This window comes from Antedon mediterranea, chromosome 2 (genome assembly GCF_964355755.1).
Source record: "Antedon mediterranea chromosome 2, ecAntMedi1.1, whole genome shotgun sequence".
Classification (NCBI taxonomy): Eukaryota; Metazoa; Echinodermata; class Crinoidea; order Comatulida; family Antedonidae; genus Antedon; species Antedon mediterranea.
In genome coordinates, this window is record NC_092671.1 from 6,395,781 (window position 1) to 6,422,241 (window position 26,461).

At 32.7% G+C, this 26,461-nt stretch overlaps 2 protein-coding genes across 3 annotated transcripts; both read right to left on the reverse strand.

The window, feature by feature from the left end:
* Window positions 1–35: 35 nt before the first annotated feature.
* Window positions 36–26,272, reverse strand: LOC140040189 (protein lifeguard 2-like). 2 transcript variants are annotated; one of them, XM_072085936.1, is made up of 12 exons: window positions 26,177–26,272; window positions 9,569–9,744; window positions 8,674–8,703; window positions 5,434–5,561; window positions 4,706–4,770; window positions 4,076–4,132; window positions 3,841–3,931; window positions 3,385–3,422; window positions 2,773–2,818; window positions 2,277–2,408; window positions 1,252–1,299; window positions 36–837 (listed from the first exon to the last, which is right to left on the reverse strand). In XM_072085936.1, the coding sequence occupies exons 2-12, from the start codon at window positions 9,735–9,737 to the stop codon at window positions 691–693; spliced, it is 951 nt and encodes a 316-aa protein (XP_071942037.1). In that variant the 5' UTR covers window positions 9,738–9,744; window positions 26,177–26,272; the 3' UTR covers window positions 36–690. The 2 variants fall into 2 exon arrangements, with proteins under 2 accessions (XP_071942037.1, XP_071942038.1); XM_072085937.1 differs by lacking the exon at window positions 8,674–8,703.
* Window positions 16,308–22,391, reverse strand: LOC140039218 (uncharacterized). The gene is made up of 4 exons (XM_072084817.1): window positions 22,088–22,391; window positions 19,244–19,443; window positions 16,560–18,610; window positions 16,308–16,400 (listed from the first exon to the last, which is right to left on the reverse strand). Exons 1-4 carry the CDS (start codon window positions 22,333–22,335, stop codon window positions 16,308–16,310), a joined length of 2,592 nt encoding a protein of 863 aa, XP_071940918.1. The 5' UTR covers window positions 22,336–22,391.
* Window positions 26,273–26,461: the final 189 nt, after the last annotated feature.

Consider the following 26,461-nt stretch of genomic DNA (forward strand, 5'->3'; position numbering starts at 1 on the left):
TTTGTGAATGGACCAGTACTTGAATATGCAATATGTGTAATACAGTATATACATTTTAATTTGAACAACAATATTTTAAAAAGGCAAAATTTATATGTTACACCCTCAGTGGCAGATTCTTTTACATATGGAGAAGGAAAGAGAGGTAGTGGGTAGGTATAAAAACATAAATATATTTATAAATGTTAACAGAACAAAAACATAAAAATATGTATTATTAAGAACATCTCATATTCAGAAATGAAGAAAATTGTCTGATTTATAAGTAGAGATAAGTGGGAGGGGATACTATGCCATTGAACAATTATACTATTAGTTATCCAAAATGCCATGTCACACAATAGGAAAATTTAAAAAAGAACCACCCAAAATAACAAACCAAAAAAATATCTCTAGCCATCTCACATTTTACAAAAAAAAAAAAGGATCACACCATTACACCTGCACTGGCAACAGTGGAGCTGCCACACAATCAATGATGGTAAATTAATGTAGCCTAATTATAATGCAATGGTTGATAATTAAAACTAACTAAGGGTAAAACAATCTGAATAATGTTCAATATTAAATATATATTTTTAACATCAAATAGACATAATTGAAATCAACGACTCAATATATTCCACCAAAACCATATATGGTATAAACTCCAAAGCAACCTCGTAAAATTGTACTTTGAATTCAGCTAGTTTAGTTTTTGCCTCCAAAAATGGCGAGGATGAAGAGGAAGATGTACACAATATCGATGTACAGAGTGAGGGCGCCATAGATATGTTCTTCGGGGTCAAGCTCATGACGTTTTCCACCCATAATCAACTGAGTGTCGTATGCTAAAAACTGAAACAAAAAATATAATAATTAGCAAATGCATATATTTATTTTATTTTGCAAAACAAAATGACTTTAATCAGAATATATAATCCAGTCTGCTAGAATCAGCTGGTAATGTTGTAAATAAATATCACCAACGAAACTAACTAGTGGCCGTATTCACCAATCATACTTGCATTAAAATTTTTCTTACATATTCAGTATTTCCCTTACATTGTATTCACTTAGATAGGGAGATTTCAAGGGTGTTTCCCTTAGCCTAAGTGTGAATGGTGAATACCGTCACTGAGGTATAAGTCATATGCGCAGTCTGAACACTCTATGACATGTTCATTGTGGCAAGGAGATTGATTTAATTGTAGTGCCTCGTTGGCTAGTGTTTTACCAGAATTGACAAAATTACAAATACTAAAAACTTACCAAGCTGAAAAGAACAGCTCCAAGCCAGGCATATACTGTGTACAAAATCTAATGACCAAATAATATTATACATAGTAAATATTAAATCTAACATTCCTAGAAAGATTTGCTTAATCAAACTTTAGCATATTGCGAAGTCAATATATGTAGCTCCATTTTAACAAAACAGTATTTATTATATGTAGACTGTGTAATGTTGTGCTGCCCATTTTTTTTCATATTTATTGATCATAATTGGAATCACTCATTGTCATATGTACAGTACATAAACATACGATGAAAAATATATTCAACAAATCTTCATCACATATAGCATTATAATTTATTAGTATTCCTGATATGGAATTACTGATACATATATAGCATATAATAATTTATCTCATCTGTTTTGAAAGTTCAAAACGGATGTGCAATGGGTGTGATTGATTGAAAATTGCCATATGTACTGTAAAACCTGCTTGTTAAATTGGAAAAGCTGAATTCAACAATAAGAATGAGAATTTTCCATATAAAATCTGTCACTGCAATACTTGGTACAGTAAAGTATTTAAATCTGGTTTATTAAATGTGGAAATGTAAGCTCATTTCCTAGACAGAAACTCATGATTTTGTAAAGGTTTTTATGACAGGTTAAATGTCAGAGTAAAATTATTTTAAATAGTGTCCAATACAAAATTGTCTTCATCTTATCTATATTTCTTTCTACAAATTTGTAATGACTTATTGAACATTATGTCATGACTTTCCAGGGGTGGATCCAGAATTATAGATTAAAATAAAACCGATTCAGTTCGGTTGCAGAAAAATAAATATAGTCATTATTTTATTTAAAAAAAGACATTGCTGTTAAATTTTAGGGGGTGCTAAAGCCTGTTTAGCCCCTGTCAAGATCAGTGCCTGCTTTTATGCCCTGGAAATATTTTAGTAAAATAGATTTTTCCAGGGTTGCAGTGAACTGTATGAACCCTGGAGTTGGCCTACATGTAAAACACAAAACTTCACATACATTAAACCTATGATCTTACCTCACTGTACGTAAAAATGGCAATGAATCCGAAGATGAAAAGAGAGAGACTGAACATGAATAGAAAGCCACCACAAAGGGTGAAGTCAAATTTGGTTTGCATTGAGAAGATGGTTACGCCAACAGTGATTCCCTACAAAATATCAAGAGAATAAAACAATACTATAACTTATTTATTTTTCAAATTGTAAATTAACTGATTGAAATACTGTAATTTAAAAGGTATACAGTCAACTCTCCCTTTACCAGACACTATTGGGCTGACCTAAATGTCTGGCTTTCTGGAAAGTCTAGTATTCGGGATATGTTTCTAATGGTAAAAATGAATTTAGGACCTTTTGGACCTCACAAAAAGTCTGGTTTTGGGAGAGTTTCCGGTTTTCAGAGAGTCTGGTATTGGGAGAGTTGACTGTACTAAAACTGCATTGATAAATATAATCTGTAAAAGTAGAAACAAAAATCGCATATTCAAATTGAAAATGATATACATTACTTACACATGTGATTCCAAAGGCAATCAGGACAGAGCTTATGTCATAAAATCTACAAGAAATATTCAAATGTTCAGGCACAATAAGTACATGTAACACATGTTTGGATGTTGTTTTATGTTGTACAGGTAAAAATTACCGTTAAAAAATACCCCCAGAATTGATCACCAGAATTGCAAACGGGATTGCAGCTTTATCACTACATTTACAATAACATGTACTATCACAGAAAATTGCCTTTTCTCGAATTCTGATTTAAAATTAGCCACATTTTAGGGAGTAAGTTGGAAGTACTGTACATAAGTAAGTAAGTCGAGTCTCGACCGCAGTTTATTAGTCTGAGCCCTGATTAGTGACGAGGTCAGATACCTAATTACTTCAGTTTGGGTGCTCGCATTGACACCCGCTTTCTCCCTTTTCCTTGAACAACTTTCACTTGTTTTTCATAGTGCTTCAAACCTTTTTGCCTTTTTGCGTTTTTTAAACTCAAAACCCTTTAACCAATTAGGTTGATATGGAGAGAGAAGGAGCAATACCATTTTTATGAATAGAGGCTTTTAATGCAATCAATTCCATAAAATCTTTTTCAATTATTATAAAATTAAAAATTATACATACGTAGTAATCATTGCCACCATGTAGGAAAGCGCAAGTGTCTGAAAAAATGGTGTAAATTAATTAACAATTAATAGAAAGTTACATCAAGTTCATACCTCCATGATAAAGGGAGGAGTTGGCCAACAATAAGTAATGGGATTTTCGAAGCAAAGGCTTCGATGTGCCTATGTATGGACATGATGATGTCATAGCACTACCATATTTGTGCATAGTATTTCCATATTTGGGCTGGCACATCACATATTTTTGTCACATAAAGCTTGATAGTGTAGACAGAGCTTTAAACTAAGCTAAATTTCACAATATGTTTCAAATTTGATCAAAATCTTTTTAGAAAAAAGAAGAGCTACTGTATGTTTTCATCTCTTTATTTAATATTAAACTGGAAAGAAACCCAAAAAAACAAGATAAAATATACAGAAAACAGCATCAATTATATATAAAATAATAACTTACAAAAATAGAGAGGGCGATGATATTATGCGGGCTTTTGCGACGGACACTGCTACAGCAGACAAGTGCTATATAGGTTGAAAGAAATACCACGCTAAAATGAAAACATTGAACAATTTTTTATCATTTTATTTGGAAATCGTACATAAATATTTAGGTGCCTGGCTCTGAATTTTAAAAAGATCGAATAAATAATAAAATAGATTTTTTCATTTTTATGTAATAATTAACAACTTACTATGACACATAGTACATCCATATTCCATCGTTTTGTACCCAATTTTTGACACCAGCACTACAAGAATAAAAAAAAATATTACCATATGTAAGTAAGAAATAAAAGAACTGAGGGGGTTTTTAATATAAATATAATAAATCATTTTTTGTTTGTTTCAGGTCAGAATAATAATTTTAAATATACACTTGACTTTATTATTTGATGTAGTAATATAGCCTTAGATTGCACCTATTGTACACAATTGTTACACAATGTGCATACATCAATAAAGACAAACAGTAAGCTTAAGTTAAGGCCAACTCAGACACCGCCGTACGACGAATCATCTCATCAGGAGAAAATAAAACATGTTTAATGTTCTCACGACAACCTAAAAACTGTGCCCAGCGCTACAGTATCTCAAGACAACTCGTCTCGTCTGGATACAACTTAGACAGCACCAACAAGTCAAGACGTTTCATCGGGCCTCGCTGTACAATGCTGTCTGAGTTGACCTTTCGTTGGTTCCAGTCCCTGTACAGTATATAAGCAAGTCTAGTTTTGTTTAAAGAGAATTATGTTGAATATAGCAAAAAAAACCCCAGAAGGTATGTTAATATTCCAATAATAAACAAGCCATAAAAAACTTACGTAAAGTAGACCAAGGCAGTTATTCCAAATGTCACTAGCAACTGAATGCTAAGTGTTATATACACCTAAAAGAAATAGTATAGTATAATACTACAATAATAAGTAATATTCGTGAGGAAAGGCAAAGATGTTTACAGAATGCATTAAAATATTAATTATTTGTACAGTATTATTATTAGTGTAGTACTAGTACTGTCGAGGAGTTGGATAATCGAGTGGTTAGGACACTTGACTGTCATACAGATAGACCCGGGTTCAATTCCCGACTCCCGACAACTCCCAGTCCACACAGCTGTAAATGAGTACCTGGTTGAAAATACTAGGGAGAAAAAAGGCGGCGTGGAAAGGAACTGGCCACCCTACCACATAATGCCGAGGCTTAGTATTCCCTTACGTTCAGAATGAATACGGGACTCACCTTTACCTCTTTTTACTAGTACTGTAGTTCAGTACAGTAATAAGTACTAAATCCTACCATTAAGAAGGAATCATAGAAAAAGGATTAGTTGCAGGACAAAAGAAAAGTGTCTTTATTTTAATAAGGTTTATCGCAAATAGCTTGATTTCGCGAGAAACGTCATTGTACAATGAATGACGGGAAGGGTTTGGGAGCAATAGTGCCACCGTATAATAAAAACTTTATATACTGGTGGTGGCAGTACTGCTCCCCAAACCCTTCCCATAATGCAATACTAATGCTATTTGCGATAGACATTATGAAGAATTACCTTCCGAATGAACAACCGCCTAACGGCCTTGTTGTCGAAGTTGCGACTGGTAAAACCACCAGTTTCTGCATCAGAAGAGGACACTGGGATGGGATGGATGTGGGTAGGTGGAGGGGCCTTTGTTGCTCCTATTCAGAAAAAAGTAAATTTCGTTATTATCTTTTTGTAATGGGTGGGTGTAATGAGTAAGGTTGTTGTTAGTTAGTCATGTTTAAAGCTCTGTCTACACTATCAAACTAGTTAGACAAAAAAGTGTGATGTGTCCAAACATGGTAGTGATATTCACAAATATGGTAGTGATATGACATCATCATGTCCATATATGGGTACAGTAAATGTACATCACATTTTTTTGTCACATAAAGTTTGATAGTGTAGACAGACAGTTAGTTATAAAAACTAATTCAATGCATCTAATGTACACTCAACATTAAAGTATAATAACAATAATAATCATTTAATTATTTCAATTGATAAATTACAAATGATAGAGTAAAAACATTAAGTAACAATTAACAAAAAGTGGTTTAAAAACATTTCACAGAACAAAATATTGAAAACAATTTTGTTTGTGATTGACGGCAAATCATTCATGGAGCGATGAGAAAGTGGATAGCGTGCATGAATATCTACAGTACAACTACAACATTTTTCGGAAAGTACAGTATGTCACATTACAAACAAAAATGTTGTTTTAATCCATCATTTTGTCAAAAAACGAAAACCATGGAACTACTGTATGCGGTAACAACTGGAACTGCATCAATTATTTGTTTGCTGATATGTGTATGTCTTTGTACATTGTGTGCTTTATTTATATATTACTGTAGTATGCAATTATATTTGACGGTGTTGGCCTTTCATACTAGATTGCAAATGGCCTCATTTTACTGGTTGTACCTTCCTAACAGAATGCGCAATATCTGATTTTTCCAGTGATTAATAGCCGAAGGCTGGATGGCAATCTTTTAATGTTATCGCAGTTCAAAAGCGATTCTCCATGGAAAGGGAACCAACAAGATGGCGGCTGCAATCGACCAATCAGATATGCCCTACGCAGTACGCCTGTGTTGAGCCTATCTGCGTAAGAACGAAACGCAACGCAGCGCGTTAAGCGTATAAGCGCGAACGCATTCTATATGATCATCGTATACAAAAAATGCTAGATTACCAAGAAATTATTCATTTTATTGCGATTAACAATAATTATATTTAAGTTTATAAAACCTTCACTGTGCTTTGACAAGAATATGTGTTGTAATTTATGTGGTCTTAATGTATTATATTAGATTATCATTTTTTATATTAAATAATGTTTTTGAACACATTTACGGCCGCCATCTTGTTGGTTCCCCTCCTGTTGGAATCACTTTTCAGTCTGGAGTGCGCCCTCTAGCCTTCGACTTAATATCGTGATGGATTTTTCCTAACAAAAGCATGTTTATTTTTCAATTGTATCTCATTACAACTTAGAGTACAACACGGGTAATGAAAATTAATGTAATGCAAAATATGAGTAAAACATGGTTGTCTCTCAATTTATAAATCTGTTTCATACACTAAAAAATTAACGAATTAAGCAACACTAAGCGGATGACTCATGAATAATTCATGAGTCAAATACAAATGTGGATTAAATATAAATCAAGTCATTATAATTTGTCTGAAATAATGGAAATTGAAACATCAATTAAAAAGTGAAACTTTATAATATTTTTTGTTTCATCTATTTCGCATTTATTTTTATTGTATATTGTAAGAAATCATATTTTTAATGTTTATAAATGAAGGAAAAAAATGTTATTTTGATTGATTTAAATAAAGTTTTTGATACTTTACTATCGGTACAAAACGTACATGAATTTAACTTAGCATGTAAAGCTTGTGTAAATGTCTGAAAAATATTCATGAAAATTCAATAGTTAAAAAAGGAGTGTAACCGACTAAACCACTGACAAACTTTGCCAGTCTACAGCTCTGTGCAAAATAGCATCAACTTTGTTTTACACTAAAATGATTAATGATAAATACAGTAGAACCCGTATTTTGGGAATACCTAATTAAGGGGAAACTTTCCCATGAAACAATATGGCCAAATCCCATTCAGGGGACATCCTATAAAAGGACACATTGTTGGGTCCTGAAAGTGTCCCTTAATTAGAGGTACCATGTACTTGAATCTTTTCTTGTTAGTATGTGAACATCTAACAATGGTAGCAGCAATATTATCATTTAGATGATAAAAAGGAATAGATAATTATTTTAGCCAGTAGTACAGGTACAGCATGAAAAATAACCCCAAAACAGCTGTTAGCCCCTGTGGTACAGTAGCAATGCTGTGGGGCTACAGTAATTGGTGTAACTCTTGCAATATTCCTTGCAGAGAGAGCTGTTGAACATTGAAACGTAGTCATGTGTTTTCCATATGAAGTTCTGTTTATTTATAGGTTATACTATTTTTACATTCATGAAATTTATGAATACTTTATAGGTTGAATTGAAATCTTAAAATCCGTAAATTATAAAATGTCTATTTAAACTGTGGTTACCTGTAGTCTAATGGTTTATGAGTGTGTTTAGTGAAAAATTGTACAAAACAAGTTAATATTAGGGAGGTTTCGCAATCTTACGAATACGATAACGAAAACGGATACGTCACGCACACGTATTCGTTTTCGTAAGCCATAAAAAAATCTGTTTCGCATGGCAACGAAATATTGAGGCGCATCCAAAATATGACTGCGGTAAATTTTAGCGAAGCGCAGGTACGTGTTGCTTGGTGCTTGGCTGCCTAGGCCTAGCGTAACATCAAAGCGAGTGAGGACTGCTATTTATCAAAATTGACTTGGCATTTTAGTAAATTACTTTAGTAAATTACTTTCAATAAATCTTTTTATATTTTAATCATGAATCATTCCTGATTCAAATGCAAAATGTGCAAATAGATCAAAAACTATACTCGTTTTGTAGTTATGAATATGACTGGTGATATTCGTCAACACGAATACGCTTTACGAATATGAAATGGGGATCAGCTCAAAAGTTTCACAAATGTATGACGTATCCGTTTTCGTTATCGTAAGGTTGCGAAACCTCCCTATTACCAATACCCTACCTTGTTGATTAATGTAGTTAATTGCCAATCATAAAATCAGATGCTAATAAAAGGACAGACAATAATAGAGTAACTAAAAAGTGCAAGCACTAATTTATTTATGTTAAGGTCGTAGTAGTTCTTACCTTGAGCTACAGGGGGGTAGGCAGGATCACCTTGTGGGTTACAGTAGGAAAGGAGATAAGAAATACAGTATGTAACACACAAATATTATTTTATTCCATATGGTTAATAAGGCATAAACAAGATGTTGCCAAAGCTACAGTACTGTAGCTAATCTTTTTATTTTTCCATGATCGAAATCAAAATATATGGTTTGCATATTTTTTAGGCTGCCTGTAAACTCAAATGAGTATACAATGATTTTGGGTCTTTTCCAAAATGTTTAACTATTCACAATAGTTGGTGTTGCGTCATCAAATTTAAAATTGATGTACAGACAGTTACTATACTACTGTATAATGGAGCTTATGACGTCAGGTACTGTACTAATTTGGTTTTTCTTTTCTGCATATGATGTGCAATTGAATCTCTTTTTTGGTGTTTGTGCATAAAAAAAATGTGTACAGAGCTGGATGACGACTTACAGTAATGCATTATTTACTGTTTTAGGTAATAGTAAATCAAAAGCTCCATATTGTGAAGAAACAAATAACTTTCTATAGTAATATAATTTGTACTGTATGTTTACAAAACAAATATTAACTGTTTATGGTTCAAATTATACATCTTATTCTCTTTTGGGTTATAATATGCACATATGCCCTTCAGTATAAATATTTGTATGATGACTAATAATACAATTTCATTTCTGTACAATTTAATGTACTGTAGCTAGACCTATGCAAGTACTAATCAAAATTGAAGTCAAATCAGGATTAAAAAGAGAAAAACAAGTTGCCTTACGTATACCACCAGAACATTTATAAATTAATGAAAGGAAAATAATGTTAGAAATGTATTAGAAAAATAGAAATGTCAAGAACACAAAATTTAAACAGTAAAATCTTTCAAACCTACCATATCCTTGTGGAGTATAAGGTGTGTCAGAGTAGGCAGTGGGTGGATATGCGGCATTTGGTGGATATGCAGGATCAGAATACCCGGCCGGAGGATATGGCGCACTTGGGTAGGTTGGGCCGTAACCTTCCTGTGACTGCTCATAACTCGGAGGCTTTGGTTCAGTCATGGCTGACCTTTGAAAGAAAAACATACGGTAATTAAAAATGTAATTATATTTTAAAAGTAAACCTTTAAATAATAAGCTTGATTCAAATTAGAATGCATGTAGGCCTAAGTGAAGCGACAATGCAAGTAATTTGACCAGTCATGATTAAATTGAATTAAATTGTGCAATTCGGAAACGAAATGGAGCCAATTTAAAATACTGTTTTGTTACAGATGAAATCTGTGAGAATATATATTGTGAATTTGAGGCCTGACCTAATAATCAGTATGTGATAGATCTTATTAAATGTACTAGTGTCATCTTTATTAAATGTACTACTGTGTTATCGTTAGGTAAATTATATTTTTTATTTGTAACTGGAATAAAAACTTTCTTTATATACTTTCTGTATCTATAAATCTGTAAAAATTATATAGAAATAAAGAGCCATAATATACTGCATTAACTTGAAAACTAAAATTAATTCTACAGCATGCACGGCGTAGTTGTTTTCCCTTTTTGTTGCTGAAACACAATGCACTAAACAAGAACAAGAAAAGCAGCAGTATTGTAACACATTAACACACTCAATTAATAAATCCCCTGATCCGAGGCCTAATCTACCTACTACTTCATCATTCTCAAGGCCCTACGTCTGATCAGGCTAGCTTATCCATCCAGACCTAGGTCTACGTCCAGATAGCCCTCTGTATACGTAATAATTGATAAGCCGGTGTAAGATTGAAATGTGTCCATCATTCAAAAGTGTCCGGGTGGACACTTTTCAGCATTGGATAGTGTCCAATTGCATGTTTCAACGGGTTCGCGGGCGTTTTCCAACAATTTAATGCTGTCCGGCGCGTTTAATAATGTCTGACCCTTGGATTGAATACCGTCCGTGGTTGAGATTTGAGATTCAGGTTTTGATCGTGATTGCGCATGCACTTGTCTTTTTTTAACGACCACTATTTGTTAATAATGCCAAACTAGTTTTTATTTTTCAAAGATTACTTGGCTTAAAACACCTCCAATTAGCGACCATTATATTATTTGGTATGAATAAAGACAAGAAGAATAAATAACAATATAATAATAATCATGTAATAAAAACAAGTAATTATACTGGTCCTCTTCCAATTAAAGAACACTTTAGTTTAGACACTTCCAATTAGCGACCATTTTTATTGTTTTGTATGAGTAAAGACAAGAGTAATAATAGTTTTTAATCATGTGACAAAAAACAAGTAATTGTACTGGTCCTCTTCCAATTAAAGATCACTTAAAATTAAACACTTCCAATTAGCGACCGTTTTATTATTTTGTATGAGTAAAGACAAGAATAATAAATAGTTTATAATCATGTGATAAAAAACAAGTAATTGTACTGGTCCTCTTCCAATTAAAGATCACTTAAATTTAAACACTTCCAATTAGCGACCGTTATTATTGTTTTGTATGAATAGAAACAAGAAGAATAAATAGATTTTAATCATGTGATAAAAAACAAGTAATTGTACTGGTCCTCTTCCAATTAAAGATCACTTTAATTTAAACACTTCCAATTAGCGACCGTTATATTATTTTGTATGAATAAAGGCAAGAATAATAAATAGATTTTAATCATATGACAAAAAAACAAGTAATTGTACTGGTCCTCTTTCAATTAAAGATCACTTTACTTTAAGACACTTCCAATTAGCGACCGTTATATTGTTTTGTATGAGTACAGACAAGAAGAATAAATAGATTTTAATCATGTGATAAAAAACAAGTAATTGTACTGGTCCTCTTCCAATTAAAGGTCACTTTACTGTAAGACACTTCCAATTAGCGACCGTTATATTATTTTGTATGAGTACAGACAAGAAGAATAAATAGATTTTAATCATGTGATAAAAAACAAGTAATTGTACTGGTCCTCTTCCAATGAAAGATCACTTTACTTTAAGACACTTCCAATTAGCGACCGTTATATTATTTTTTATGAATAAAAACATGAAGCATAAATAGTTTATAATCATGTGATATAAAATAAGTAATTGTACTGGTCTTCTTCCAATTAAAGATCACTTTACTTTAAGACACTTCCAATTAGCGACCGTTATATTATTTTGTATGAGTACAGACAATTAGAAGAATAAATAGATTTTAATCATGTGATAAAAAACAAGTAATTGTACTGGTCCTCTTCCAATGAAAGATCACTTTACTTTAAGACACTTCCATTTAGCGACCGTTATATTATTTTGTATGAGTACAGACAAGAAGAATAAATAGATTTTAATCATGTGATAAAAAACAAGTAATTGTACTGGTCCTTTTTCAATTAAAGATCACTTTACTTTAAGACACTTCCAATTAGCGACCGTTATATTGTTTTGTATGAGTACAGACAAGAAGAATAAATAGATTTTAATCATGTGATAAAAAACAAGTAATTGTACTGGTCCTCTTCCAATTAAAGGTCACTTTACTGTAAGACACTTCCAATTAGCGACCGTTATATTATTTTGTATGAGTACAGACAAGAAGAATAAATAGATTTTAATCATGTGATAAAAAACAAGTAATTGTACTGGTCCTCTTCCAATGAAAGATCACTTTACTTTAAGACACTTCCAATTAGCGACCGTTATATTATTTTTTATGAATAAAAACATGAAGCATAAATAGTTTATAATCATGTGATATAAAATAAGTAATTGTACTGGTCTTCTTCCAATTAAAGATCACTTTACTTTAAGACACTTCCAATTAGCGACCGTTATATTATTTTGTATGAGTACAGACAATTAGAAGAATAAATAGATTTTAATCATGTGATAAAAAACAAGTAATTGTACTGGTCCTCTTCCAATGAAAGATCACTTTACTTTAAGACACTTCCATTTAGCGACCGTTATATTATTTTGTATGAGTACAGACAAGAAGAATAAATAGATTTTAATCATGTGATAAAAAACAAGTAATTGTACTGGTCCTCTTCCAATTAAAGATTACTTTACTTTAAGACACTTCCAATTAGCGACCGTTATATTATTTTGTATGAGTACAGACAAGAAGAATAAATAGATTTTAATCATGTGATAAAAAACAAGTAATTGTACTGGTCCTCTTCCAATTAAAGATCACTTTAATTTAAACACTTCCAATTAGCGACCGTTATATTATTTTGTATGAATAAAGGCAAGAATAATAAATAGATTTTAATCATATGACAAAAAACAAGTAATTGTACTGGTCCTCTTTCAATTAAAGATCACTTTACTTTAAGACACTTCCAATTAGCGACCGTTATATTGTTTTGTATGAGTACAGACAAGAAGAATAAATAGATTTTAATCATGTGATAAAAAACAAGTAATTGTACTGGTCCTCTTCCAATTAAAGGTCACTTTACTGTAAGACACTTCCAATTAGCGACCGTTATATTATTTTGTATGAGTACAGACAAGAAGAATAAATAGATTTTAATCATGTGATAAAAAACAAGTAATTGTACTGGTCCTCTTCCAATGAAAGATCACTTTACTTTAAGACACTTCCAATTAGCGACCGTTATATTATTTTTTATGAATAAAAACATGAAGCATAAATAGTTTATAATCATGTGATATAAAATAAGTAATTGTACTGGTCTTCTTCCAATTAAAGATCACTTTACTTTAAGACACTTCCAATTAGCGACCGTTATATTATTTTGTATGAGTACAGACAATTAGAAGAATAAATAGATTTTAATCATGTGATAAAAAACAAGTAATTGTACTGGTCCTCTTCCAATGAAAGATCACTTTACTTTAAGACACTTCCATTTAGCGACCGTTATATTATTTTGTATGAGTACAGACAAGAAGAATAAATAGATTTTAATCATGTGATAAAAAACAAGTAATTGTACTGGTCCTCTTCCTATTAAAGATCACTTTACTTTAAGACACTTCCAATTAGCGACCGTTATATTATTTTGTATGAGTACAGACAAGAAGAATAAATAGATTTTAATCATGTGATAAAAAATAAGTAATTGTACTGGTCCTCTTCCAATTAAAGGTCACTTTACTTTAAGACACTTCCATTTAGCGACCGTTATATTATTTTGTATGAATAAAGACAAGAAGAATAAATACTAGTTAAGACAAGAAGAATAAATAGTTTATAATCATGTGATAAAAAACAAGTAATTGTACGGGTCCTCTTCCAATTATAGATCACTTTAGTTTAAACACTTCCAATTAGCGACCGTTTTATTATTTTGTACGAGTAAAGACAAGAAGAATAAATAGTTTACTTGTTTAATCCCCAATCAATTAAAAGTTGCACCTTTTTATAATCAACACGATATAGCTGATCTCTTGAAAAAACATAATCAGTTTTACTGAAGTATTATGTTAATTGGTACATTGATCGTCGCATCGAGAATATGGTAGGGGTGTCACACTATGTGCGTCTAGGGTGAATGCAAAGATAATGACATCGATATAGCGCCACATCAACACGTTTTTATGCACCTTTGGTGTAAGTATTTATTTTAGTATTTTGTCCTTAAATCAGAATTTATATTCAAAGAAAAAATGACTTGTTATGTAAAAAAACAACAATTCGGTATCTGGAATCTTAAAATTAATGTATCTATAAAAATAATTAATATGGGATAGGCCTGAGACCTCATACATTTGTTAATAGGGCTACTTTATTGAACCTTCATTTTATCGGATGTTATAAGAACGCTTGCTTCAACCGATTCTTTTTTTGAACAGCATTTTGTTTAAAGGCGATTGTGTTATTTTCAATGTTTAATAAACTTCTGGAATTTCAGAGAAACCCATTTTAATAAACAAAAGCTTCTTATAAAATGTGCTTACTGGATAATGTTTCATACATGTTTGGCTGGTTCAAATTTACTTTACTTTTGCTTTTCCGCTACTCCCCTGTTATACTATATATTTGTTGTTATGTAGAAAGATTGAAAATAAATTCATTCATTCATTCTTCTTTTATTTCGGAAAAAAAAAATTCTCCATAGTTCAGTAACAAGTGTACATTATTGTAAATATAACAAATACATATACATATATATATATATATATATATATATATATATATATATATATATATATATATATATATATATATATATATATTGTAAATATAACAAATACACATATATATATATATATATATATATATATATATATATATATATATATATATATATATATATATATATATATATATATATTGTGTTCCAACCGTACCACGCCGAGAATGTTAAAGGGTCGTTATCCGGTCGAGTTAAAGAACAATACCATGAAAGCCCTAGTGGTCTAATGGTTAGGGCAACTGCATATCAAGCCGACGGTCCGAGTTCGAGCCTCGGTTGGGGCGACTTTTTCTCATTCTCTCAGATTTCCTCATCTTTATCGTTTCAAAAATTAATTAAATCATTTTCAGTGTATCACCGGGCGGTTTGGAATTTATTTCTATGCCTGTTGTGTTTACAACTGAGGACTAGTGCTGTTCCGCCGTACCACGCCGAGAATGTTAAAGAGTCGCTATCCAATCGAGTTCGAACAATACCGTGAAAGCCCCAGTGGTCTAACGGTTAGGACATCTGCATATCAAGCAGGCGGTCCGAGTTCGAGTCTCGGTTGGGGCGACTTTAACTCATTCTCACAGATTTCCTCATCTTTATCGTTTCAAATTAATTAATTAAATTTCAGTATATTACCGGGCGGTTTAGAATTAATGTTCTATGCTACATAGTCACGTGGTTAGAACAATAGCTTCATCCATCTACTATGTAGATTGGATGAAGGAAAAGCAAATTCATGAATACATTACAAATAAATGTATGAATTGTGAATTACAAAAATATTAAATGTTGTTGTCTTGTCAGAATGAGTTGTAAATATGAACGAGTTTTGTAAACATAAATTATATATCATTGATCATTACTTATATTAACAGGATAAAATAATAATAGTGTAATGATAATGAACAATAGTTACAGAAAAATATTTATTTATTTATTTATTTATTGCTATTAAAACTTGTTTCAGTAAGTGTGTTTGTATTTATTTTACTTTGTTATTGATCATCATTGGTCTGGCTACCAATACATTGGAAGCACGCAAGCCTCGCTACCACGTCAAGGTTGATGATCATAGCGAGGGTAGGTTGCACGTTTGTATGTGCCCCTTTGACCAAAGAAAACATATTATAGAAGAAAATTGCATAACATTATGAAACAGAATCATATGAGTTGTAAATATGAAAAAGTTTTTTAAACATAAAAATACAATAAAAATAAACACTATTTACAATCTAATTCACGTACTTTTACCTTACCGGACCTTTAGTCGCGTTATTCTTTTATACAATCTGCTTTTTAATTAATTTTTTAATCCTTGTAGCGATCAAAGCAGGGCGCATGACACATCATTGCATGTTTACACTGGACACACTGTATTTGATCTGTTGTTATCTGCCATTAGACCCCTTGAGCCTTTGACGTACTTATGCTCAGATATTCGTCTTCTGTTGATTCAATGAAAGATGGTGACGCTTTAATTAGCCGCTGTGGTGAATCTATGTTCTTCTTTCTGGTCCGACAAATGCAATTGGTATTTCTTCGTCGATGAGTTTCAGACAAAGCCGACAATCTCCTCTTGACGGAAGCACCTGTAAAAAATCAAAGCATTAACGAAACTTACCTCTATAAGGTAAACAAATACCCTTTTCACCATTTAATGCTTCTGTGTATGTTGAGATTACCGGTCATAGGTAGGCCTACAGTTAAAGAGTGACGTTGTATGAATCAACATATAATTGTCCAGGTACTTCATTGTTGCTCTGATGAATCCTTTCCGGGAAATGTTCCATGTCACAAAGCAAATTGAATATATTTGGATCGATATCATCTTTTAGATGGTTGACTGCTTCAATGTCATAATGTGTGTCCGTGAATTCAGATACGTATATAACGTCCATAATGCCTTCGGAACGCATTACCGCTTCATCTTCGTAATTATCTACCAGAGCAGCATTGAGGGTCACATCGGATACAATATCCCAGTATTTCCGTGCAAGGTGGTTTTTGATTGGTGCGTATGGTGTACGAGTGTATTTTAATTCAGCATCATAAGCTTTCTTGTCTACATCCAGGACAGGCTCAAAGTGTGCACATACGTTTGATAGGTAGATGTTTCTTTCAGATACTAAATCACCAAACTGATTACTTATTGGTGCATATTTCAACCATTCATAATGTGGAAGCCCTTTCCTTCTTCCATATTTACTGTAAACATAAACATTCGTATTTGACATGGTCGCAAATGCCATGATTTCGATGTCCGAACCCCATGTCCCATATTCCCCCATTCTCGTGTCTTCCACGTATCGTTCAAATGATCTGGATTCAATTTTTTCAAATAGGTTTTTGTTCATGGACATATAGTTTAGTATGTAATCCCGTACAACTACATGGTAGTTCTGGACACCAAAGAGAATATAACTCAAAGCCCTAAAAAGACAGTTGCCGTCCCCTCTCATATTAACAACTTTAGTAGGCCTGGCTGCCTTGTCCATTTCACATTTTAAGTGAGTTTTGTGAAAATTTTTGACATTGATACCAAATGGTGCTGCCTTTTCAAGCTGCCAATTGGCATCGACAGGAAAGAATAACTTTCTTGAAGTTTTCGTGTTGAGGTATACCACATCACTATCAGATACAGGCCTACTGTTGTCATGGTCATCATCCGGTGCGACATTATCATTGTCTAATGTAGGTATGTTATCGTGATTATCCAGTGTGATATCATCGTTCTTGGATGTAGGTATGTTAATGTGATCATCCGGTGTGATATCATAATTTTTGGATGTAGGTCTGTTATCGTTATCATCAACATTCTTGGATGTAGGTATGTTAATAATGTGATCATCCGGTGTGATATCACCATTCTTGGATGTAGGTATGTTATCATGGTGCGTTACTTCAGGTGGGATGTCTGGCGTTCGCTTTCGTTTCTTTGGAGGGAGATGCTTATCATTGGTATTACATTTCTGTTTAGTGCTTGATGATGGACAGTTCAAAGAGGTTGTTTTATCGGACTTGTAATGTCTGATCTTGTTTCCGTTAACAATAGCCCTTCTTCCTTTTAGTCGATATGTATTGTGAGTGAGGACTTTTTCTATAATATATGGACCAGTCCATCGAGCATTAAGTTTGCCTCCCTTTCTTGACAAATTTCTGGAATTCTGCAAGAGCACTTGATCTCCTGCATAGTACGTGTTGCTTTTAACACCAGCATCATGATAATGTTTTTGCTTTTTCTGTGCTTTTTTGATATTTTCTGATGCCTTTCTCCTTGAATCTTTGAGTTTCAAAAAAGCGTCCACTCTTATTTTTAAAGGAACAGTTCCGGATATGTCATCTTTATTAGACGAAACGATGGGAATACGTAATTCTACAGGCAACACAGCCTTTCTACCGTAAACTAATGAGAATGGGTCACATTTCGTAGACTTGTGCTCGGATGTTCTGTAGGCAAACAACACGTATGGGAGTTGTATATCCCAGTCATTTTGGTCTGCGTTGGTCAACGTCATAAGCATTGTGCAAAGTGTTCTGTTAAAGCGCTCCGTTTGCCCGCCTGTTTGAGGATGGTATGGTGAGGCAACTCTGTGGTCTACCCCAATCAGCTTACAGAAGCTGTCATTCAGCTCATTACAAAACTCTCTACCCTGGTCTGTAATCAATATAGAAGGTGTTCCATGTCTGCAGACAAAATCAATAAAAGATCTCAGCACTGTTTTAGCAGATTTATCTGGAATTGCATCAGCTTCCACCCATTTGGTAAGATACTCCGTAAATACAAGTAAGTACCGATTACCTGAAACACAGCAAATAGTAATATAATAAGCCGTAATAATAGTAGTGTCAAAATGTCATGATGAGATGTACAACACCCGAACTGTACGAATGAAATAACAATAATAATAACAATATTAATATCAATAAATATAATAAGAACAAGAACAATAATAATATCGTGGATTTACATAGCGCCTAATGTTGTAAAACCTCTATGCGCTGAACAGTATTACCCCAGTCATGGTTTGGATCAAATTAAAACAGGCAGAAATAAAGATTATTACAGTATAGCCATAATCGATGTAAATCCGGTGACAATAATAAGAGCATCTGATTCTTGGTAAATCTAGTTTTTGTTGACAGTGTAAAAAAGAGAACTGTCATAATTTTAGTTTAGTTAACAATTTCAAGAAACCTCACAGAAATTGCGCTTGTGCCTTTACAATAATAAATTTAAGTTCAGCCCTATTACAATAAAGGCCGAACAGAACTAATTATTAACTGTAATTTTAGGCCCTGAAGAATGAATTACAAAGTTTTCTGAACGTATTTCATTCATGTCTTCTTGCTTTTTACTTTTACGTTTTGATTTAGCTTTTTTATCCAGTCACAGCATTTTTGTTTTTCAGTAATTTGTCATGAGATACCTTACCATTTTCTGTCTTTACCAAAGGCCCAACAATATCCATACCGATCTGTCTGAAAGCAGTATCTGTTACGGGTATAGGTTGAAGTGGCACTTTTGCTTTTTTTAAAACTTCTTTCCGTTGGCACTGATCACAGGCGGCTATAAAATTACGAACACCATCAAATGACCCCTTCCAATAATACCTTTCGCGTATCTTTTTCCAACTGTTAAAAAAAAAAAAAAGTGTTTATTGTATTGATGATATTCAATCTCTTTGTAGGTTTACTATTGACCTTAAAACTGTATTATGGATTCTTTAAATATTTTAATTTTATTTTGTTTTTTAATATTATTTATTATTTATTACCGCAGTTCACATCACCATTCTCATCAATGCATTATAATAACATTACAGTTTGGCGTTCCATATATTTTAACTTTTCGTTTAAGGCAAGCACTGGGCACAACTGATTAATTAACTTTTAATATTTATCTATGTTTCTAGTTTTTTTATTTGACAATGATAAATGAATATTGAAAAGGGAAAAGATACCTTCTATGAAAAATGTCCATCAGTCCGTGATGATTCCGTGTCACATTGTACCAGGGAGATTTACATCTCCCTGATTGTACCGTGTTTACATTCTAAATACCCCCATATAAACTTCAAATTGAGTGCAGCCTCCCATACAAAATAACTACGCCCTCAATCTGGTAATAATTCACTCAGGCAATAAAAAACTAACTTGAAAAGTATAAATAATTAATTGTCCTACTAGAATTATTGTGTACGCTTGGTGAATGTGCGACAGAGTAGATATAAAAATCGCCACTTTTTTAAAAAAATAAACAAGGGGAAATATATACGTTTTAACACTACATACTGGTTAAATTTATTTATTTTTAAAATGTAGAGGACACCCTATTAAGGAAACCGGGTACTTTTTAGTGAGCCACAATGGTAGATTGCGAGAGGTAGTGGTCCTTTAAAATAGGTGGTCACTTACGAAAGATGTGGTCGATAAGGGAGGTGGTCGCTTACGATATGTGATCGATTATGAGAAGCGGTCTCCTAACAGAGAGGTCGTTTATTAGAAGTGGTCACTTAAGAGAGGTGATTTATACAAGAGTTGGTATATTATGAGAAGCGGTCCATTTAGAGATATGGTGGTCTTCTAAAAGAGATCATCACTTACGAGAGGCGGTCGAAAATAAAAAGCGGTCGCTTACGAGAGTTGTGGTTGTTAAGAGAGGTGGTCGCTTACTACGAGAGGTGGTCGATTATGAGAAGCGGTCCATAATGAGAGGATGTGATCACTTACAATAGTTGGTCGATTATGGGAAGCGATCCCTTAACAGAGACGATGGCCGTTTAATAGAGGTGGTCACCCAAAAAAGTTGTCGTTACGAGAGAGGAAGTCGATTATGAGAAACGGTCCCTTAAAAGAGTTGGTTGCTTACGATGTGTGGTCGTTTTAGAAAGTTGGTCGGTTACGAGACGTGGATAGATGGATAGCTAAGTAAACAGATGCATTTGCACATGATTTAGACATTTAGGTTTGTAAAATATATATTTTCTACATTAGCTGGCGATAGTCCTACATTAGCTGGGATGCAATTTTCGTTCCTACATTCGTTGTTGATCGTTCTACATGGTGTTAATTTTTTTCATTACATAAGCTGCAGGTGGTTTTACTCCATTACCGGGGGATTGGAAACTAGTTTTGTTATTGAAAATGCGTTTTTTTTAAAGAAGTATTCCCTAAAAAAAATGTAATAATCCACTTTAAAGTTACATAATAAAAGTCTTCTTCCTTACCTTTTTTTTTGTCAAATTGTGTTTTCTTTCATAAGTATACATTTTAAATGAACGAAAGTTAATACTGATATGGCTTTTTGCATTATGAATGAGCAACTAATATTGAACATATTTATTATACCAAGACCTGAATAAGTTTTCATTCGGGAAGTATTTGTATCACTATTTAAAACTAAGATATCTCTCATGAGGGATATCTCTATATTACTTACTTACCAAGATATTTAGAATGGAAGATTCTTGTCCCATTCGGAATATCACAAGTGGATTTTTTTCTGTGTTAGTTATGCAGTGGGCACGTGTAGAGTACCGTATATGAACTGTTATAAAACTAAAACATTACTATTATAGATAGAGCTAGTTGTACTGTATTCTTCTTGGTTTTTCGAGGTGTAATAAGCCTACAAAAAAATATCTATTAACATAGATATTTCTTTTAAAAAGTAAGACATCTTAGTTTTCAATTGAAATAATCTATCTTTATTAAAAGAGATATCTTAATTTTGAACTAAAGATATATGCGTTGTGTAGCACTGTGTAAATTATATAATAATAATCTGTCAAATTATTGAAACAGTGCTCATATTCGGAACATTTTTGATTAATTATTGAATGCCAATATATGTTTTGTATTTTTTACATGTGATATTTTATGTTCAACTTCAATATATTTATACAATTAATTGCGATAATATATTGAGTAGAAATTATTATCGACTTAACATATTTTTCATTCATGGAGGTATAAAAATATGTTTGAATCTATATATAAAATACTAACTTCATAATGTACACGGTCATTATACATTTTTCAATTGATAAGTATTAGTTATTATTCATTTAATTCATTCATTTAATCATTTGTTTCGAATTCTGTGGTCCACAGAAAGTAAAATTACGTATAAAATCATTTAAAAACAATGCTGTACTAATTACTAATACTCATCTCAGGATGGCATTCCACCTGGCCAAACATATAAACAGTTTTAAAGTCACCCAGAAACTTATCGAAGCTTAAATATTATTTAATTGACAAACTTTAAACTTACGTTTTGTTGACACCCAAGTGACCACCATGTGCCTGCTTATGGATACTGTTTAACACTTCGTTTTTTTCTTTCGGTAACAATACACGCAACAATCTACCAGAATGTTGTTTGTAATACAAGATATCACGAAGAATTGTAAAGTTCTTGGCTTTCCGTCGCAAACTTCGTTTTAATATTTCAGAATAATTTACAGGATAAACGTTGTTTTGTAGATAGTTTCTCAAGGCATCAAACTCATGATCGGCCATAATGATAATAAGTAAAAATAGAAAGAAGGCAGATTGTAACGAACAACACCGTGATTGGAACTTTGCAAGCAAAGTGAATGATTTTTTAAATGTAGGAGGTTTTGAACAAACATTGAGCCAATCAGCTTCTTGCTACATTTGTTTTAACCAATTGCCGATTAGAAGAAAGAGCAAACAGTTTTGTCAGGTGTAGGCCTATAATTTAAACTTTGTGCCTTAAGTGGATGTCACGAACTCCTTTTACGTATGTTTCCGAGCGGTTGAAAATACTTTAGAAACTCCCTTGTGACATAAAAGTATACACACCAAATTCACAAAGTTGTAAAATAACTCAAAAACAAATCTTTAATTTCAATCAACTTCAACTTTCAACAACCCAGTAAGCATTTTAAACAACAGCTTCACAATAACTTTTACAATCTAATATCCAACCTCTAATATCCAACAACATGACAATAGTTTTACATCCCTTTATATACAAGATGTTCCTATCCTTCTATATCATTCTTTATACTTCTTATTCTATTTGATTACAGTTTCTATTAATAGCATACTGGAATGTTCCTGATTGTTATTATATTAATTATACATGATGTCTTAAATGTAAACATCTTATTCTAGAATGTTCATGGTTAGGGAATGGTAATTTATTACAGTGGCAAGTACACAAAAAATGAGAGAAAAAAACTATTGGAGGGAAATGCCATTTATTAAATTAAATTTCGAAGATACTCTTATTGGTAAACGCTTCAGTCGTTCTATTACACAATAAATAGCACATTCAGATAGGAGTATAAAATATAATCATATAGTTATTCTTTATTACATATTATACGTTCATCTCAAATTATATTATAATATTAATTGAAATTGTATTTAAATTTGTATCCGTTTTTGTCGACAGGACCACAATGCAAAACAAGTATATTTCTACTTGATTGTGTATAATCCTGTATAAATATGTTGTTAAATAAATAAAATAATATTAAATAGTAATCTACGTAAAATAATATTATAGTACATAAGTTCGTATTAAAACCGTTCAGGCTATGAGGCAACCCCCGCTCCCTGTATATTAAATAGAAACATTTTTTATAATACTTATACTAGAATCATATACTAATTTATTTAGTTATTTTTTAAAATAAGAGAATTAAATTACGTAACATACTGTGGTATATAATTCTTGTAATGAAATCATATTCATGGTAAGCGTAATCTTAATTTGAGATATGGCAAGTTCGCACCCCTTCTCCTGACAAATAACAGATGACAGTTAACACGACTACCGGTAATTAATATCTCCCGAGAGCCGCTGTTTTGAGGTTGACCTGACAATTGTGGCCTGAGTTATGGGACATTACCCTTGCTGGACATCTGGTAAAAATAAATACTGATTATGCTGCCACTTTAGTACACAAAACAATAAATAAAAAAAAATAAAAAAACACAACTTGTGGCATTTCCTTTACACTAGTCCCTGTTCAAAACCGCTAGTGTAGAAAACGGCAGCAAATGTCGTCGAAACTGTCAAATCCACCCATGTAGTAAAACCTAGAACTAGCTAATGTAGAAACACCAACAGTTATTTATTAAATAAAAATCAACATTAGCTAATATACAACTTAACAGGTAATGAAGTAACGAAAATTGCCTCACAGCTGATGTAGTTAATATCGCCAGCTAATAAAATAATAATTATATATTTTACAAACCTAAATGTCTAAATCATGTGCAAATGTATTTCTCTACTTAGTTTAGCTGTCAGTCTATCCACCTCTCGTAAGTGATCGGCTTTCAAAACGTAGCACTCTGATCGTAAGCAACTACCCTTGTTAGCGACCACCTTTAATATTTAAAAGGGACTACCTCTGTTAAAGGACCGCTTCTCACAATGGACAACTTCCTGAAGGGGTAACCTCCTCTCATAAGGGACTGCTTTTCATAAACTACCACCGCTCGTAGACGACCACTTCTTTTACCGACTACACCTCCCGTAAGTGACCACCTCAATAGAGGTGGTAATTTGCGAAAGGTGGTCGTTACGGATGGTAGTCGATTATGAGAAGTGGTCCCAGTGGAGAGGTGGACGTTTTTTTTTTATAGAGAGGTCGACACTTTAGGCGTGGTCGTTAAGAGAGGTAGTCCGTCATGAGGTTGATTATGAGAAGCCGAGGTGGTGGTCCTTTAAAATAGCTCGTCCTTGACGAGTGGTGTGGTCGTTAAGAGATGGTGGGCGATTATCAGAGACGGTGGTCGTTCAATAGAGGTGGTTACTTACTAGAAGTGGTTGTTGGTTGGTCACTTACGAGACGTGGATAGATGGATAGCTACCGGTAAGTAAAGAAATGCATTTTCACATGATGTAGACAGGTTTTTAAATTATACAATATTTTCAACATTAGCTGTGAGGCAATTTTCGTTACTACATTATCTGCTGACCGTTCTAAATTAGCTGGTGTTGATTTTAAAAATTGATACATAAGCTGTTGGTATTTCTGGTATTAGCTGGTGGTTTCTATGTTTATATGTCCATATAAAACAAAAATACAACCGCGATTTTTTAAACTCAGCTGCATGTACAGACATTGTGGCAAAGACGTTTTAAACGCTTCATTTCAATATAAGCCATTATTCTATGAATTTGATGTATAACGGTATTGGACTGTTTGTATTGGGAACGAAATACCCTAATATTCGAAAAAAACAAAAAACCGAAATACCCTTGAGTGAACGAATAATTATGATGCGCAATTAAGGTGTTTATTTTGCCATATAAAATATAAAAAACAAATATTTTTTGGTAATATGCATCAACAATATTTTTCAAATGTATTTTAGATAAATAAATAAATAATGTAAAGTCTCTAGAAACAAAGCAAATATTGTGACTAACCAATTCAATGTTTTATTAAATAAAAACAAAAATCAGGCATCTGTGAAAAAAATATAATGAAAAAGAACTGACTTTAACAATGACGAACTTACTTGTTTAAAGAACTTTTGTTATCAGTTGATATTATTAAATTAGTAGCAGTATTATGGATATTACAAAATAATATTTTGAGAACTGAAAAATATTTTGAGGGAACGAATATATTTAGGGAGAACAAAATAAGATTTCAAGAACTGAATAATATAAAAAACGAATTACTACTTCGAGACAAGGAATGATGATGATGATGATGATGATGATCGAGAGAACGAAATAATTTCGAGGGAAATTATTTCGTTCTCTCGCGAAGTAGTAATTCGAATTTCGAATGAAATAATATTTCGAGATAACGAAATAGGTAGGCCCTATGCCTATATGATTTAGTGATATTCATTCCCTCGAAATAATAATACAGTAGGCTATATATTTTTCAAGTTGTCGATTTACTTCAAATTGACAACAGGTTGTATATACTCAATCAAAAACAAACAATTTAATTTGATTAGACTATATGTCTCCAGATATAATAATAGTAATATTTATTTCAATCCACTTGATATTTTGCGATTCAAGTTGGTATTCTAAGGAATTATAATTACCCTAACGGGAGTTGGTGAACGTCCAGTGCCCTAGTTTTTACGGGGTTAATATGATGTCGATGTCTCGATGGTCCTACTTTTTTATCGATGAAAGCTGCCCGGGTGGTTGCGGCCATTTTCAACAGCTAGTATTACAATATTCAATGCTGAAAATTGTCCAGTGGACACTTTCAAACACCGGACAGATTTAAATCTTACACCGGCCTAGCCTTTATTGTTTGTTGGCCTACGTTAGTAGTGTTTCTGGCATAAATATGATAGAATATAACATACATTATAAACAGAATAATTAAATAAATTTTCCTACTTTGTTTTCAGATCCGTTTTCAACTAAAATAAGGTGTTTTTTACGATTGGACTGCGAAACGTTTTCTGGAAGGAAAAAAATACACGGGTCGGCGGCTGTGAATATTTGGTTTGGCCGAGGCCGCGCCCTCACACGTCAAAAAGGTAAATTGGTATATCATTATGGCGCGCCGAAAGTGTCGTCTGTAAAGCTCTGTCTACACTATCAAACTTTATGTGACAAAAAAATGTGATGTGCCCATATATGGACATGATGATGTCATATCACTACCATACTTGGGCATAT

Coding starts and splice junctions, on each gene's coding strand:
- LOC140040189 (XM_072085936.1), bottom strand. CDS start 9,737: ATGACTGAACCAAAGCCTCCGAGTTATGAGCAGTCACAGGAAGGTTAC. Junction 4,771..5,433: donor GGCGGTTGTTCATTCGGAAG/GTAATTCTTCAT, acceptor TATTTCTTTTAG/GTGTATATAACACTTAGCAT. Junction 3,932..4,075: donor TGGATGTACTATGTGTCATA/GTAAGTTGTTAA, acceptor TTTTCATTTTAG/CGTGGTATTTCTTTCAACCT.
- LOC140039218 (XM_072084817.1), bottom strand. CDS start 22,335: ATGGCCGATCATGAGTTTGATGCCTTGAGAAACTATCTACAAAACAAC. Junction 19,444..22,087: donor CACTTGGGTGTCAACAAAAC/GTAAGTTTAAAG, acceptor TTTTTTTAACAG/TTGGAAAAAGATACGCGAAA. Junction 16,401..16,559: donor TTCATCAGAGCAACAATGAA/GTACCTGGACAA, acceptor GATTTTTTACAG/GTGCTTCCGTCAAGAGGAGA.